At 34.8% G+C, this 16,984-nt stretch overlaps 1 protein-coding gene across 2 annotated transcripts; it reads right to left on the reverse strand.

Annotated features, from left to right (window-relative positions):
• Positions 1–118: 118 nt before the first annotated feature.
• Positions 119–14,204, reverse strand: zyd (sodium/potassium/calcium exchanger zydeco). Of its 2 annotated transcripts, none has more exons than XM_085206720.1 (10): positions 14,007–14,204; positions 4,171–4,353; positions 3,730–3,917; positions 3,302–3,488; positions 3,111–3,185; positions 2,641–2,936; positions 2,084–2,246; positions 1,588–1,689; positions 1,174–1,295; positions 119–852 (listed from the first exon to the last, which is right to left on the reverse strand). In XM_085206720.1, exons 1-10 carry the CDS (start codon positions 14,023–14,025, stop codon positions 625–627), a joined length of 1,563 nt encoding a protein of 520 aa, XP_085062846.1. In that variant the 5' UTR covers positions 14,026–14,204; the 3' UTR covers positions 119–624. The 2 variants fall into 2 exon arrangements, with proteins under 2 accessions (XP_085062846.1, XP_085062847.1); XM_085206721.1 differs by lacking the exon at positions 14,007–14,204 and adding an exon at positions 13,734–13,879.
• Positions 14,205–16,984: the final 2,780 nt, after the last annotated feature.

Raw genomic sequence — 16,984 nt, forward strand, 5'->3', positions numbered from 1 at the left:
TTTTTTTTTTATTTCCCAAGCTTCTTTTCCTTGACTATATCAAGAAACGAACGCATCAAGAAATTCTTCACAGATGTCATCCTATATAATATACTAGAGGAACATTGAAATAAATTAATAAAATAAAAATCTATATATTTAATACTTCTTAAAATCTGATACATTACATGTACTTGTGTATTTATTTACAAAACGGACCTGTCTCAATACTATTTAAACGCCAAATAATAATTAAGTTGAAATGAAAAATGAAGGTAAATGGAAATAAAATTGTGGTACAATAATCAAACCAAGTTAAAATTGAAATGGGCTCGAACAACCAGACCAGAACTTGTAACGTTTCATAAAATTTTAAATAAATTCAAAAAATAACAACACTATGTCGACATAAAAAATATCCTAACGTAAAATCCACTTACTGCGTTTAGTACAGAATAGCTTAAATTATTAATATCATCAATGTAACTTATCTAATTAGCTTTGTCTCTACTATTTATTGCTTAGGATCACTTTTCCAAAATAAAAGTAAGTTGCTCGGTTTGTGGACACGACCGGAGAGCTGAGACACTCCGGCTGTTAGACACTAACACTGGTGGATAGGCTCAGATGACTACTTCTCCGCTTCTAAGACTTCAGGTCGGTTCTCCTGCAAGTGCGCACGTTGACTGGGAAGAACACATTTAGCTCTATAAGAGTGGCGAGCACTAAGAACATGGCGTACATCGCCAGGCACGCCCTCCCTACCGCCGCGTCCAGCTTAAACTTGTTGAACCAGAAAGTCAAATACAGCAAGAGTAGTGTTGACAGTAGCGATATAGCAGAGTATTCGAGACCCATAGAATTAATCTTCACCTAATGAGAAAATGAAAAATTATACAAAACAATATTTGTTATAAAATTGCGCAAAGCATAGCATAACGTTTATTTTTATTTCTTATTTAAATATGAAAATCACTATTTTGTATATATCAACCAAACGTTAGCAGGAAATAAGAACATTTTAATAAACTTGGCAAAGTTAAAAATTAATACACAATTTTCAATTGAAATTGCAAAGTGATTAGGCATATTTAAACAAGGGGCCCACAGGTCGCAAGGCGTAAAATCGCTTTAAAAAATTCGCTTAGCCAATTCGCTTTTAAATACTTATATAACATATAACAAATATCTAACCCAGTAGTTGCCAGGTTCAGCTGGAGTCAATGACGCCTTGATGAGCCATGGTAGCCCCAGACACAGTAAGATGTCAAATGTGTTCGATCCTATCGAGTTACTTATCCCCATTGATCCGTGACCTGCAATTTAAATGTTTCTGTTTGATAGGAGTATGTTTTTATAGCTTCACACTGTCCCTAGCGGAATAGCCAGAGAATTCTCGCTAAGCGCCAATCGCGCTACGATCATAGGAAAGCCTTGTCTTCTTACGCCTCATCCACTGTTCGCAACCTACCTAAAGTATTTATGAAAAAGCAAACCTGACTGTTAATACGTTTAGTTAACAAAAACCTGTAATTTGTAATTTTATGTTTTCTAAAAATTTATTTAAAAAAAATGTCTCTTAAAAAAATAGTAAAACATATAATTTACCTTGTTTTGCAACAATCACACTGGAAACAGCTTCAGGTACTGAGGTACCTGCTGCGAGGAATGTAATCCCCATTACAGAGTCAGGTATCATCAGGGTATCGCCTTAAAAGAAAGGCTAATTAAATAATTACAAAATTATAAAGATAATAATTTAATTCAGTTATTTATGAAACGAGATAAGGAGATTACTTATTTAATTAAATATTTTAATGATATTCTTTAAACATATATGAAAATATTTCTTTGATATTTTACTAAGTCACTCAAAGATAATGTACAGTCGCAACTACTGAATCTAATAGATTGGAATTTAGTATCTAGGTAGATTAAGGAGTTTTTGGAATAAAGTCATATGCAATAAAGTCGTGAAATTTCTCGTCGTGAAGTGCTTTGACTGAAAGCTTGAAATATTTTAACTTATAAAATAATTTAGCAGTAGAATTCAAGTAACGAGATGTCAAAAAAACGGCCCTAATAATACAAACATTTAACATACCAATAATAGTTATCATCCAAGCAACGATATAGGATAACGATCCTATCCAAACTATGCACATAATGAAAGTTAGAGGAAACCAGTTTTTGAAACGGGGTTTTTCACAATCTGGTATCGTGAAGAGGAACACCAAGTGTATTGGCCACGTCACTATCCATGTGGTCTGAAATAAATGAAAAAGTTTTACTACGTAATAATTAATATTATTATGAAAACAATTGAATGAAAATGGCGGCTGCAGATTTGTTTTTTTTTTATTTTGATAAGAAGTATAGAGGCGCCGTCGTGGCACAACGTCACAATGGTCGTCTGTGAACGCTATAACTGTGGATTGGATTCCCACTTGTAAGAATAAGTCATTTTCATTTCCTCGCCCTGGTAACATGGCAAGTGTGGCGTTGAGCTCTGCTACTCAACACGCACTGTCTAGAAAAGTTGGGCAGAAAATGGGGAACGGAGTATCATAACATTAGGTTCCCTTTGCCTAACTTGCTATTTACGGGATACAGCGTGAAACTTCAGAAAAAAGAGCAATTATCGTGATATTACTAAACTACCTTCGTTAGTTTACTTCTCCCAGAAGGCCATTTCCACAGTGAGTGGCGGTACTCATCTGGAGTGTCTTTATTTCCTTCTTCAACATTTCCTTGATTTGTTTCTTCCTGGTGCGCTATTTCCATATCGCTATGTTTAGTTTCATTATCATCATTGGCGATTTTATCATCATCACTCTTTATTTTTTCTATTTGTAGAGGAGTTATCATTTCATGGACATCTGAATAGAGTGATACATTTTTGATATTGCCATTGTGTTGATGATGATCTGTTTGGGATGTCTTGATTTCTTTGTTTTCTGTAATTTTTATAAATATTATAATACTTATAAATTTCATTTCTAAAATTTTAAATGACTTAAAATATTTACTATTGCTATTTAATGTCATAGTAATTGTTAAACCGGCAAAATATATAATTCTGCTGTATAACAATTTCATATGTACTTAACTAATCTGAAAATTATACAAACCATTTTCTACATTCATCACCGAGTCTTGCTTTTCACTGTCTTTCTTAATCATATTTGAAACACATTTCCAGCTTCCTATAATAGAATACATTTAATAATATAAATGGGAAAAGAAAAATTTAATTGTTGTGAGAATTCGTATAAGACTACAAAAATGGTAAAATTCTAAACAGTTTCTAAAAGTACCCTACCTTTAGCAAAATTTTGTATACTTTTGTCATAGTACATGATGCAGATGTAAACACCGTATAACATGACAAGCAAGAACGCCTCGTACCACTGCACGTACTCGTCGTGCATTATACAGATAAGTATTGAAACTGTAATGCCGTATGCGAGACAGTCCCTTGTTAGCGGCCACCAATCAAGAGGTACCACCTGAAAGAAGAATAATGAAAAGAAGGTTAGCATATAAGGCATTATTTCAGAAGTAAATTTAATTGGAATGAATACATAGATTGATAAACTACTGTTGTCATAAGAATCTTTTACATTTTTTACAGTCAGAATTAAAATATTAAAATTCAATAATATTTTTTGTAATATATCATTTTATATTTTATAAACACCTATTCGCAGAATAAGGATAAAAAAATAATTAAAATCTAAATTAGTATACCATCCCAGCCCCTATACCACAGCACGCGGCTACAGCAAGTATGTTGAAGACAGCTGAGCCCACTATAGTCCCGACTCCGATGTCACCCTCTGTGATGAAAGTCCCGATCACGTTCACGAAGAGCTCGGGAGCGGACGTAGCCGCCGCCATGAAGGTAGCGCCGGCTACGTCGTTTGTCATGTTTAATGCTGAACAAATAAACAGAAATCAATAATTGGCCATTAAATAGGCTCATACATATTTTCAAGAAAATCTCTGTGTTTTCTAATAAAAGGTGAAATATTTTCAATAATAAACTTAGGTATCTTTTAGAATTGTTCAAAAAATTGGGTTGGCTATATTGCGCATTGCGTCTTCGCAATATGACCTTGGTAGATTAAATATCTACCAACCAAAACTTTACTAAATATGAATCTCAACCCATCTCAACCCAGCCCTTACCCGTGCATATTCTATCAACAGCAGGTACAAAGAACTTGTCGCAGACCACCGCCAGCGCTACGAAGAGATATATAGAGATGAACGCGTGGAGTACGATCGCGCCGTGCTGGCGTTGCAGCTCCGTGAAGAAGCCGGCCGGGAAGTCGTCGATGGCCGGCGGCGTGCAGTTACGGATGTATCCGTCTGTAATAGTAGAGTTATGTTATAGCTTTATACAACATAAAGCTGGCATCACACGAATGGCAGAGTATTCAGAGAGATAATACTCTATTCCTCACTTTATGTCTAGTTTTCGAGACATTGTTGATTTAAAAAGAAAATATATTCAAAATATTCAGCCCTCAATTAGTCCATACAGATACTTGAATGATAAATTGATAAAGAAAAAAATCTCTAATGTCAAGATATTTTTATTATCCTTACTAAGAAGCAACTTCAAAATATTCAGTTTTATTTTCATTTATATATGAATTTTAATTCATAATTCCTTTTTTGCTTCATGAATTCATCCATATTGGCAAAATAGGATAGCGGAACTAATAATAAACCTCTCCCTTCCCGATTTTGTGACAATTTTGTTAAGAAAAAAAGGCCGTCGAGGCGTGTGACTTAGCGAAAATAGAATGAACTATTTTCATTAAGTTGCTCCTGTAACAATTAAAAACGCATGAGGCGTTGAATTCCGTCAATCAACACGGGAAGAGTGGAGAACGAATTTTCTTAATACGGTCTTTTTTTCTTACGGCAGACGTGACGCCTTATTTAACCATATTGGAGAAACGAAAAACTTAAAAAAATACTTATAATCTGTAATTTTCTATTTCCCTATCTATCTATCTATCCAAATACGACTTAGTACGCAAAAGTTGCAAATTCATTATACTCGACAATACATATCTTTAAATTGACTGACTGTACATTATGTCAGTGTGTACAGTATCCTTTGATTGGGAGTGAGAGTGTGTTCCATTCTATATGTAAGGTAGGTCAGTTGAGCGTTGGAAGCCAAGATGGGTGGATAATTTTATTAACTGTATGCCTTATAGTCATGTGGTTGCAGCTTTACATGAAAGTAGCGCGTTCTATCCACGAATTCGGGGAGAATGAACAATATATATTTTTTATTATGTCTATCTTTATATAGTGATGACAAATATACTCTGAGTAGGATTTGAACACATAACTATCGCGTTCAGTCACATAATAATAATAATAATAATAAAACTCTTTATTATACACCCAAAAAAGAAATAGAAGAATACAAGAAAAAGAATATGGTACAATAGGCGACCTTATCGCTGAAATAGCGATTTCTTCCAGGCAACCTTGAGGCGTTGGAAATCGCAAAAAAAAAAAAAAAATAGTGAGTAGGTAACACATAATCGTAAGTCACAACTACATCGCGATGTGGTCGTGTCTATTTAAGTCTATTACTTCATCATCATCATCATCATCAGCCTGTCGTCGTCAACTGCTGGACATAGGCCTCTACAATGACAGGCCACTGAGCTCGTTCTTCAGATCTTAGTAGTATCTAATTAATAAAATATACACGGTGTCGTTTGGCTAAAAATCACTAAACTGAATATATTGCAGCAAGCACAAATAAAAGAACAAAAATATATTTATCGTTAATACTTTCTTGTAAAAGAGGGTAGATGTAGGTGAAAAAGACTATATTCATTAGACGTATATTTATCCTGGTAGGGTCGCCATGTAATGTTCGGAACGTCTAATGAAAGACTGCTCTTATTGAATAACAGTTTATTACTGCATACACACATACGTAGAAAGAGCCTAATGTAAGGACACTTCGTTCCCAACGCACTTTCTAATTTTAGAGATATTTCCCCCTTTCGTCCTGTTACCAGAGTGAGGACGTGAAAATCATCTGATCAATAGGAATCGAACGTCCAACCGTCGCGTTTACACTCAGACGTACCACTGAGTCACAAGGGATTCAGTAAGTTTTACGTAATTGAATTTCCACTTCTCCAGACCACCTATTGAATACAGATACCGAAAGTATCACTTAATATTTAAATTTTAAATAATGATTGCAAATAAACCAGGCAGATGCACTTAATAATTAATATTTCTTCATAAGCCTATAATAATAGTTAATAGTGAAATAGAAATTAGATATAGCTGTATACAATTTGTACACGGTAGCGTGCGCGCGCGCATCGCGTTACGCAATTTTAATTACCATACTGTCTTTTTTATATGAAAAAAGTGATAACTCTAACTAGGAATTGAACATAATATGTTCAATAACATGCAATGCTTGACTCTCTTCAAAATATCCGCCGTTTCAAAACAATATCGATAATTTTTTGTATTTTGTGAATCTCATATTTGTGTTATTGTGCTGTGCCTGTGCTTGTTACACTAAACGACTGGACCGATATGGATAAAAGTTTGTGTATATATTTCAGTAGGTCCTGGAATAGTTTGAAAATGTAAATCGATACAATCGATATAAATATACTCTAATAGATTAGCTAAACTATAAAAAACCATCACATAGAATCCAATATACGTACAATATATATCACCGTATACACAATATAAGGAAAGCCCGGGCAGGAATACGTCCATCGGGCCCGATAGTTAAGGTATCGTAGTATATAAAATTAAAGATATATGTCAATGTTTTTAGCATCTAATAGACAGAGGGAACCTAGCCTTCATTTCTTTTAAGACACGTCCATTCCTCACTTTTCGGAGGCATTGCGTGTTGACTGGATGCGGGAAAATCAAAATATAAAATATTTAATTCCCTCTATGGAAATCGAACCACAACCTGTTGTTGCAGTCGCACGCCTGTGCCCATCAGCCACGACTGGCTTCTAACTAAATAAATAAGTTAAAATCAATATTAATTTTAATAGAGACAGAGCGTTGTCAACGGACCTACTCTTGTCTACTGACCTACGAGTATATATGTGATGTTAATTTATATGACCTCTTATAAATTGTAATAAAATTTTAGAACTCCAAAAGTTGATTTGTAACCTGTCTATACGAATATTATAATGTTCTCAGGACCGATCGGTGTGGCGATCCTTGGGAGAAGCCTGTATCCAATGATGATGATGATGATTATAAAGTAGAAGACTTTGCTTGGTTAAACGAGCTATTTTCAGAAATAATTAAATAATTAAAATAACCATTTAGAGAAAAAGGTGGAAGAGAACACGATACTCGTTCCGAAGTAACCCAAAGTGCTTCAGAGTCGCGTCGGTTACTTTGAGTAGGTAGAATGTATCATGTACCTCATATTTATTTTTGTTTTCAGATTTCCGCTGTATCCCGAACTCATAACAGGCAGACTGAACCTGGGAACTTGTGTCAAGACACTCCGTTCCCATAAAGACACTTCCGTTCCCTACTTTCCGTCAATTTCTCAAGGCATTAAGTGTCAAGTTGCGGTATTCAACGCCGAGCTTTGCCTCGTCACAAGCACAAAGAAATTTAGATATTAAATATTTAATTTCCTCTATCGGGATTCCAACTCACAACCGTTGCGCGAAGCTAAAAAAAGTAATAACAAACCTATAAATTCTCTAATTTCTTATAATATAATAAATTAACTTAAAAAAAAATTACACGCATTATTAACTTCGTGTTGTTTCAATTAGTAGAGGCATATCGATTGCGTTCAGAGAAATTAATCATTAATAATAATTGTAAAATAGTTTGCATTTTTTAATTACATTTTATGATTAATAGAATCAATTAATTACTGGTACTGGGGCACAAGGGCGTGACTGTAACGTGACAGGTGTGGGTCTTTGAACCCAAATAATTTTATTCAAAATAAGAATATGCTCGTAAATATTTGGTATTTGTAATATTTTAATCAAGAAATTTCAACCTACATATAGATATAATATATATATATATATCTGTTATAATTATTTAATTTCAATATTATTACTATTTTTTTTTTACTCTGTAGCCAGTCTCTCACGCACACGACGGAATTCAACATCGCGCTTACTCTTTTTATCAGAGAGAAAAAATAATTTATTCCTCCGAGCGTAAATTGAGCCCACAACCCTACAGGCTAGTGTAAATGATCAAAAGAACATATAATGTTCACTTTAAACGTATTATATCACGCCTTTAGATAAGTGTTGAGCGTCACCTGGTTTTCTCTTACAACTAATGTCTTTTTTATCACATATATGATACACTGGCCTTGGCCTACGGCTTCACTCGCCTGGTCAAATGGGAATATCTAAGGCTAATATAAGATAAGGCCAGTTGTGGCACAGCTGGTGCAAAAGTGCGACTGCAAACGAGAGGTTATGTGTTCGATTCCCACTGAAAGTAATGAACTATTTAATGTTTCCATTTCCTACCTCTATATATTTTCAATTCTTTTGGATTTTTATTTAGGGGTAAAAATATTTTATACTATTTCGTTTTCATCTGGTAGCAAGATAAAGCATGGCATTGGGGCCGCCACTAAACACGCAAAGTCTAAAAAAGGGTGTAATATTGGGATCATAGTGTTTTAACACTTGGCTCCCACTGCTTACCCTGTTATGCAAGGAAACGCGTAAAACCGTTATCAAATATCCTATTAAGAATACATAAATCGTATTCTTATAATGTAAATTATCTAACTCAATATCTCTGTAATAATCTATGGTGAATTCCTATATTTTTTTTAAGTTAAATCACTTACATTCTAAATCATGTTCATACTAAACTGATACTGTTACTGACTGACTGTTTTGTCACATTACCAGAGCGAAAAAAAATATCCTCAAATCTACATATATTTAATCCCATAAACCACCTTGAAACTTCAAGGTGGCTGTAAAATAAAATGAATAATGTATGTAGCTCATAAGAGAACGACGTTGGTGACAAACAAACTGAATGGTTTCCTCTCTAAAAATGGTCCGGCAACTACTAAAGTCAACAAGGAAATTATCTCAAATGACCACCACGTCAACTTGCCTAACTGGATTAGATGATTATATTTATATGGGTTTTTTGTGAGAATACCATATATCTATGTTTAGATTATAATAATATATATACTATAGTTATACTCAAAATTCTCTCCGTTCTTCAGTTTATATCAACAAAGTTAAGGTTGATTGAAGTAACTTTAAAACTTATAATAATTTAAAAATTAAAAAAGAAATGTCACATTATGTTTTTTTAACTTTATGCTTTATCTCGCAAAACCCTGCTTTTTGCGGGTTAGGCAGAGGGAACCTAATGTTAAGAATCTCCGTTCCCCACGTACTGACCAATTTTGCGTGACATAGCGTGTTCAAGTGGAAGTCATAATCCAACAGGAATATCGTGCCTTATCTTTGACCAGAGCAAGAAAGAAAATATTTTCTTCCTCTCAGTGGGAATCGAATTTGCACTAATTGTGAACATTACATTAACACATAAAAAGACAGAAGTAAAATTCATTTTAAATTAAAACATTATGAATAAAAGCACGGCGGTAACTTCTGCTACTAAACATGTAATTTCTGGAAAATTGGGAGACGGAGTGTCTCAATACTAGGTGTCAACCTAGCAGGACACCTGAAGTTAAAAAATAAAGAAAATATTTTTTTATATACATCAGCTGTGAGCGAGATATTGGTTAAAAGTTATTGGATGCTTCATTTATGCTTATTTAGTGATACTACTAACAAAGTTAATACTAAATTATTATTAAATTGCTATTATTTAAGTATTACTATATATATACTATATATGTATGTACAAACAAAACAATCCATAATAATATTTATAGCTAAAATACGGTCCTTGATCTACTTCCATAAGAAACATAGAGTCACTTTAATAATCAAAATACAAACTAAATTATCAAATTGTACAAAACAATTGAGTCTTGGCGCAGTGGCACAAACGTGTGAATGTAAACTTGACAAGTTCGATCCCCATCCGAATAAATAAATATTTAATATTTTCCGCTTAGATCTAGCACCGAGGCAAATCGCAGCGTTGATTTACCTCTCAAGTCTCAACTCCAGAATTCGACGGAAAGGGGGGAACGGAAATGCCTTAATACAAACGGAGTGTCTTAACATCAGGTTCCAGGTTCCCTTTATCACCTTCCTATACACGGGGTACAGCAACTCCTCTAATAACCCACAAACAGTGTAACCTAAAGTAGCTCTAATAGATCACGCTTACAGTCAAATAGTGCGTGTCTCATCTCATTGAGTTCCAGTTCCTCACCATTTACTTCTAAGTAGATACTCGTAGGTACCAGCATTGCAATGCCGAGGAAATTGTAATATACAGTATGAAAGAACACAGGAAGTCCGCATTAAGACTACTTCGATAGATTCTTTCTATCCTATCCTATAATTATTGGCTGTAAATGGGGAAACTGCTACTTTAGTTCTTTGATGGTAGTTGATGGTAATTTATCATTGTTTTGCTATTAGGTTTATTGGGAATGGTTATGATTGTATAAATGGTGGTGGAATAGTGTCTAGCGACAGAGTGGTTATGGGTTCGATTCCTACATTAGGGAGGGAATGAATCCATTTAGGTTGTGAAAACATTTGTACTGGTTGAGCTTAGTTTCATCTGAATGGTTAAAGCTTCCCTAACATTTCCCCGCTTTGACAAGACAAATTGCGGTGTTCTGTTACGCCACTCAAAACACAATGTCTGACGGAAAGTGGAGTGCACAGCGTCTTGACTCCAGGTTCCTTCCGCATTGCTATGTGCGGGATAAAGTGTATACAATTTTAACGTTGTCAAATGTTAACTATACTTTTCAAGTATAAGATATGATTTTTACTGCGTTTTTGTTTTTAGGAAAAGTATAAAAAATTGAACGTTTCTGGATTTGTAAGCGCACCCCTTGGAAACCGCCCAAGCGCTCTGAACGCTAAGACATAGGATATCCTCCTATGTCCAGATGCTTACCTGGTCAGAGCGCTTGGACAGTTTCAACAGGCGTGGATTCAAATCCTGCGACGTTCATTTTTTTTTAATAGTTTCTACAAAAACTATAAAATTTTTTAGTTATAGTATTTATTCTGGTCTAGCCATATTCTTGGTGTTTTATGGTAGATGGAAAGAAATTAGTGATAATTCATTATTTTTATGACTTTTGGCTTACTTGAGGATTTTACTTCTTTTTTATTTCTATCTATTACTATTTTGTTGAATGGCGGAGTTCTTTAAAGTCTAACCTATTAATTAAATTGGATAAAATGTTTTTAATGTTCGTGTGTGTTAATTTAATGTTTTTATTAAAGAAATCTTTTTTTTTAATATGAACAATATTATAACTGTAATTGGAATTTACATTTATTTGTGATGTTTCCAACATAAGAACATAAATTTACAATTAGTTAACTTACTTAAGAGTTTTTAATTTTAAATAACATTTTATAAGTATCCCACGTTTATAACTTTATAATTAGAAGTATGAAAAGAGTAACCCGCCTAGTATTAGAATGTTACTATACAAGGGAAATATATAAACATTTATATAATTAATTTAAGCACTAGTTTTATATTTTTCATAGATTGTATTTTTCTTTGTCTTGTTACCAGAGGGAAAAGTAAAAACAATTCGGACGTTACGCCACGACGTCTCTACACAATACATACTCGTACATATAATATACAAAAGCAATTTAGAGAATAAAATAACAAATATAACGAATCTGTTACGATAACATTCACGCGGTTGTGAAATCTACATATAATAAAATTGTAACTGATCGCTGTCTGTACATGGGCCAAATAATATGAAACAATTTCTTTTCTTTTATCTTATAGCTTCACACCGTAGCTTTCCGTAGAAATTTCGAGACATTGCCATATTAAACTTATCAATGTCATTGAACCCAAAACAACTTTTTTTAATATATTTGTTGTTTGTCTGTGTGTTTATGCAGGCTAATCTCAGAAACGAGTAAATCGGTTTAATTCAATTTTTACTATTGCTTTTTAAAAAGCTTTCCCTAACATGTTTGTTTTATTTCAATCAGTTCCTGAATAAAAAAGTTATATTAATAGAAATTATTATGTTAGACAAGTTTGCTACAAAATAACTACATGAACATGGCGTTGAATTCCGCCACGCAATTCTCAATGTCACGAAAATTTGGCGGTGCGTAGGGAACGGTGCATCTTAACACCACACTGCAGAGGGAACCTAGTGTTAAGATATTCTGTTCCATATTTTTCCCCAAATTTTTCGAAACATTGCGTGTTGAGTGGCGGAATAAAGAGTTGAAAAATTATAAATAAATAAAAATAAATCATATTAGCTTCACGCTGTATCCCGCGCACAGCAGGGTAGGCCAGAACCTAGTGTTAAGACACTCCGTTCCCCATTTTCTGCCGAATTCTGGAGACATTGTGTGTTGAGTGGCAGAACTCAACGCCGCGCTTTACCTCGACACCAGAGCGAAAAAATGGAAATATAAACGTTAATAAAAATATTGATAAATAACAATTAAATCGAACCCACAACCCACACCCCTGCACCTCGACCGCCTTAGATAAAAAAATATATAATTTCTACAACGCACAGACAGCCCTAACAAATCGTCAATTGTTAGCCGGATGAGGCGCTAATCCTGTGCCTCCCCTTGTAACTTCGGAGCACTTGCCGCCGCGAAATTAGTGGACGACAAAATTGACTCGTTTTGAGAACTATTATACACCAGCTACTTGTGTTTCGTGTATGTGTGTGTGTGTGTGTATTTGGATGTATAATTGTATAATTTGTGTAATGTAAACATTTGTGTGTGTATAAATAGTTGTAGTTACATAATTTGAAGTCTAATTGTTTAAAAGTAACTTTTTTATTTTTTGACTAATTTCTTTGTTTTAGAATATAAAGCAGAAGAAATTTAAAAGATATCAATAATAGAATTAGGTTGTTATTAAAAACAAATATGTGTTTATTTTCTCTTTTTATATCTTAATCTCAAATTCACACCATATATAACGCAAATTACACAAAAACACCAAATAAAAAAATACACGCAAGAACAAAGAACAAGAAATGGCTATTAATATTGAATTAGTATATCAGTTATTACTAAACTAGCATTAATTTACTAAATGAACTATTAATTATTAATATAATAAATTTTAGTGAAAACTAATTGAGACATCATTCTATGTACTTGTATATACGTAGTCAATGGACCGATTTTATGAATGTACATCACGCGACTGTCGGTGACTCTTATTGGGGCTCTCACTTAACTAACACCATATATGCTTACATATATGAAAATATAATTTTGGTAAAATATTATGTTAGACATCGTTTTCGCTTAATATTACTTTTATTTTGATTTAAAAAAACATTCAGATAATAAACACATAATTATAAATTGCGTACAGCCATTATTGTGTTACGACATTCACAAAAAGCCGTTCCAGCGGGCAGCCACACCCGTTTGGAAATATATCGATAGTATAAAAATCTCTTATCAATAATATATGTTAAAAATACAAAATTTTTGGGCTAAGTGCAAGGTATCCAGAATATCCAAATTGGGCTATAAAATATATATATACATACATACCAGTAGCATTGTCCGCCATGTCGTCTTCACTCTTCCATACTTACGGGCGACACCGCCTCGCGGACAGCCCACTGCGAGCACTGAACAAGAGGCACTCGACGCTCGCAATCCTCTCCCCTATCCTCTGGTCATTATGATCGTAGTGACCTAGCCATTCACGGAGAATAGATCGCACTTCCGACCTGTGCTAGTTGGACTGTAACCTTGCGGGATAGGAGCTTCACGTCACACGTGAACTGCGTGAACCAGCGTGAACGTAACCGTGAAACGTACCTCGATCTGAGGCGTTCATCGTTGGTTTCTGGAGACGAGGACCGGGAGCGTCGTCACTGGCGTCCAAATGCCGCGGCAGGCGCTCGGCTACACATAATGGATCGAGCGGAGATCTCGTCAAAAGAAGAATACAGATGCCAATTATTTATTGTCATACAATACGGACGTCGGGCGGCGCGCGGGCGCAGTGGTGGAGTGCCAGCGATGACGACGTGACGGCGTGACGGCGGCCGCCTCGCCTCCTAGCTACTTTGAATTGTCATCGATTTTTTCATTTAGCATTTTATTGATGAGGTCCCGAAGGATGGACGGTATGATAGGAGATTCTAGTCTCTAATATGATTTTGATAATAAATATTAGGTATATTGGTTGTTTGTGTCATCTTTATCTGATAAAAGTTACATTAACGAAAGTAAATATGAGCGACAAATAAACTCGAGATGGTCTTATCTACTCGATATCTCGTACTAACTTAACCAAAATAAACTTTAAATGACATAACAACTTATTCAATATGTAAATATGACTTAAGTTTGTTAAATAAAAGAAAATACCAAGACTAAAAGAAAGGCTGAGAAAAGACAAACGCTCATACAAACAAAACACTTGCTCTAGCAATGTAGATGTAGATGATCTTTGTAACAGATACGGCTAGTGATGTGATTTAGCTAATCTGTCCGGGTTAAGAGTTCGTCCCCCCCTTTACCCTGTCCCCCCGGGCCCCCGCACGCGTCACCACAATTATGGCCAATTAAATCAGATTGAGTAGTAACGTACCGCCCTGAGTCAGGCCGGGCTGTTATAATTGATATTATTGTAGGAAATGAAGAAGACGCACCGGCCAAGTCCTAACCTTGAAATATAGTGGAAATATTTTAGCAATTAGTAGGTAAAATAAAGAAGAATATTTTAGCAATTAGTGGGTAAAATTCTTGCTATTAGTTGTTTAATATTATTTTGCGTATATTGCAAGATGGGCTAGAAAACTTAAAGTGAAAACGCTCTACTCCTTCATATCTATGTAATTTAGAGATATTAAATTTGGATATGGATAACGAGGCACTAGGCCATATTTTATCTGACAAATTACTTCCTCTGTTTTAACTTCACGATGTATCCCGCATGCAGCAGGGTACGCAGAGGATACCTGGGAACCTAGAGCTAAAACACTTAGTTCCCATTAAGGCACATCCGTTCCTTACTTTTCGCCGAATTCTGGAGGCATTGCATGTTGAATGGCAAAACTTAACGCCGCGTTTTATTTCGTTACCGGAGCGAGGAAACGATAATATTAATAAAATATATTTTATTTCCCCAAGTGGGGATCGAACATAGCACACAACACAACAAACAAAATCCTTCCGCAGAAATTTTCGACGAGGCAGTCGTGGCGCGTAGCATCTAACCCCGACAAATAGTAATCACGTCGATTGAGGGTTCGATTCCCATTCGGACGAAAAAAATATTTGTATATTTTGCCATTGGTTATAAAACGCTACGTTGAGTGCAATATGCAATGTCTCAAAAATGGAGCTGTGCTTGGGGAATAGAATATCTTGACACGAGGTTTCCTTCTTAACTTAGGTTCAGCGGGAAGCTAAAAAAAAGACAAAATACTTTTACTAGTATCTTATTTACCATTATATAATATTAATTATATTTTCTACCAAAGGATAAACGCAAAAAGGATTTGAATGCGGATCTTTTCACTTACTTATACTATTTGTACTGAACTCGTAGGTATATAAGCGTTCTCAACCCGTTGTTTGGGTGACCCAGTTACGAGCTTGCAACACAACGACTCTATATTATTGGTCTGAACTTCTCCTACGTGGAGTGTCTGCTTAGTACTTAACTAAATGAAGTGTATTTTATAGTCTCACGCTGTATCCCGCTTGTAGCGGGGTAGGCGGAGAGAACTTGGGAACCTAGTGTTAAGACATTTCGTTCTCATTAAGACACTTCCGTTCTACACTTTCCGCTGAATGCTCGAGGCATTCCGTGAATCGAGGCTTGTGCTATGGTCTCAATATTAATATTTCAATAAATGTTTTAAACTACAATAAGATTATTATAAAAAGTATTTTTAACTGACTTCAATAAAGGGAGTTCTCAATTCAACTGTATTTTTTTATGTTTGTTACCTCAGAATTTGCGACTGAGTGAACCGATTTTGATGATTCTATTTTTATTCGAAAACTGGTCCTGAGTTCTGATTGAGGTAATTCTTATTTATTTATATGTCGAGTTCACGTTCTTTTCCTCCACGACACTTCGTTCTCATTAAGACACTTCCGTTCTAAATTTTCCGCCGAATTCTTTAGGCATTGAATGAATCAATACAAAATCGCGAACTTAATGCCACGCTCAGCCTTCTTACCAGAGCGAGTCAGTGAAATGTTAATAGAGTGGGCGAGGGCAACACGCAATGCTTCCAGAATTCAGCGGCAAATAAGGATCACAAGTCTCCCCTCTGCCTACTATAGTAAACGTGGAATTACAGAGAGTTATTAAAAATATATATAATAAAAAAAAAACTAATCAAAATGTTCATCATTGTTATCTTCGCGTATCTCCGAAATGTTTTATATAAACGGTCCTTTGAATGCGTGTTGAGTGAATCGACACTGCGGTGTCACCAAACACAGAAAATAAAAAAAATGCCTCAACTTTTACAAATTCGTATTCTCGTAAACTAATAATAACAAATATATTGGCTTTGGAAAACGTAACAAATAAGTTGTTTTCAGCAACTTCGATTGTTTTTTTAATCCGAAGGATTTTCTTTTTTAAGTTAAAAACGTAAAATGGAAAATCGTTCAGAATTCGGCAGACATTGGGCAACAGAAGTGTTTTAATGGTAACGGAGTGTCTTACTACCAGGATCCTAAGTTCTCTCTGCATTTCTCTGCTTTGTGCAGGATATCATTTCCCCGAGTAGGATTCGAACCCACAATCTGTCGCGCGTAAAGTCACA

This window comes from Heliconius melpomene, chromosome 21, assembly GCF_056956725.1.
Source record: "Heliconius melpomene rosina isolate 202511_hmr_F chromosome 21, ASM5695672v1, whole genome shotgun sequence".
In the NCBI taxonomy this organism is placed as follows: Eukaryota; Metazoa; Arthropoda; class Insecta; order Lepidoptera; family Nymphalidae; genus Heliconius; species Heliconius melpomene.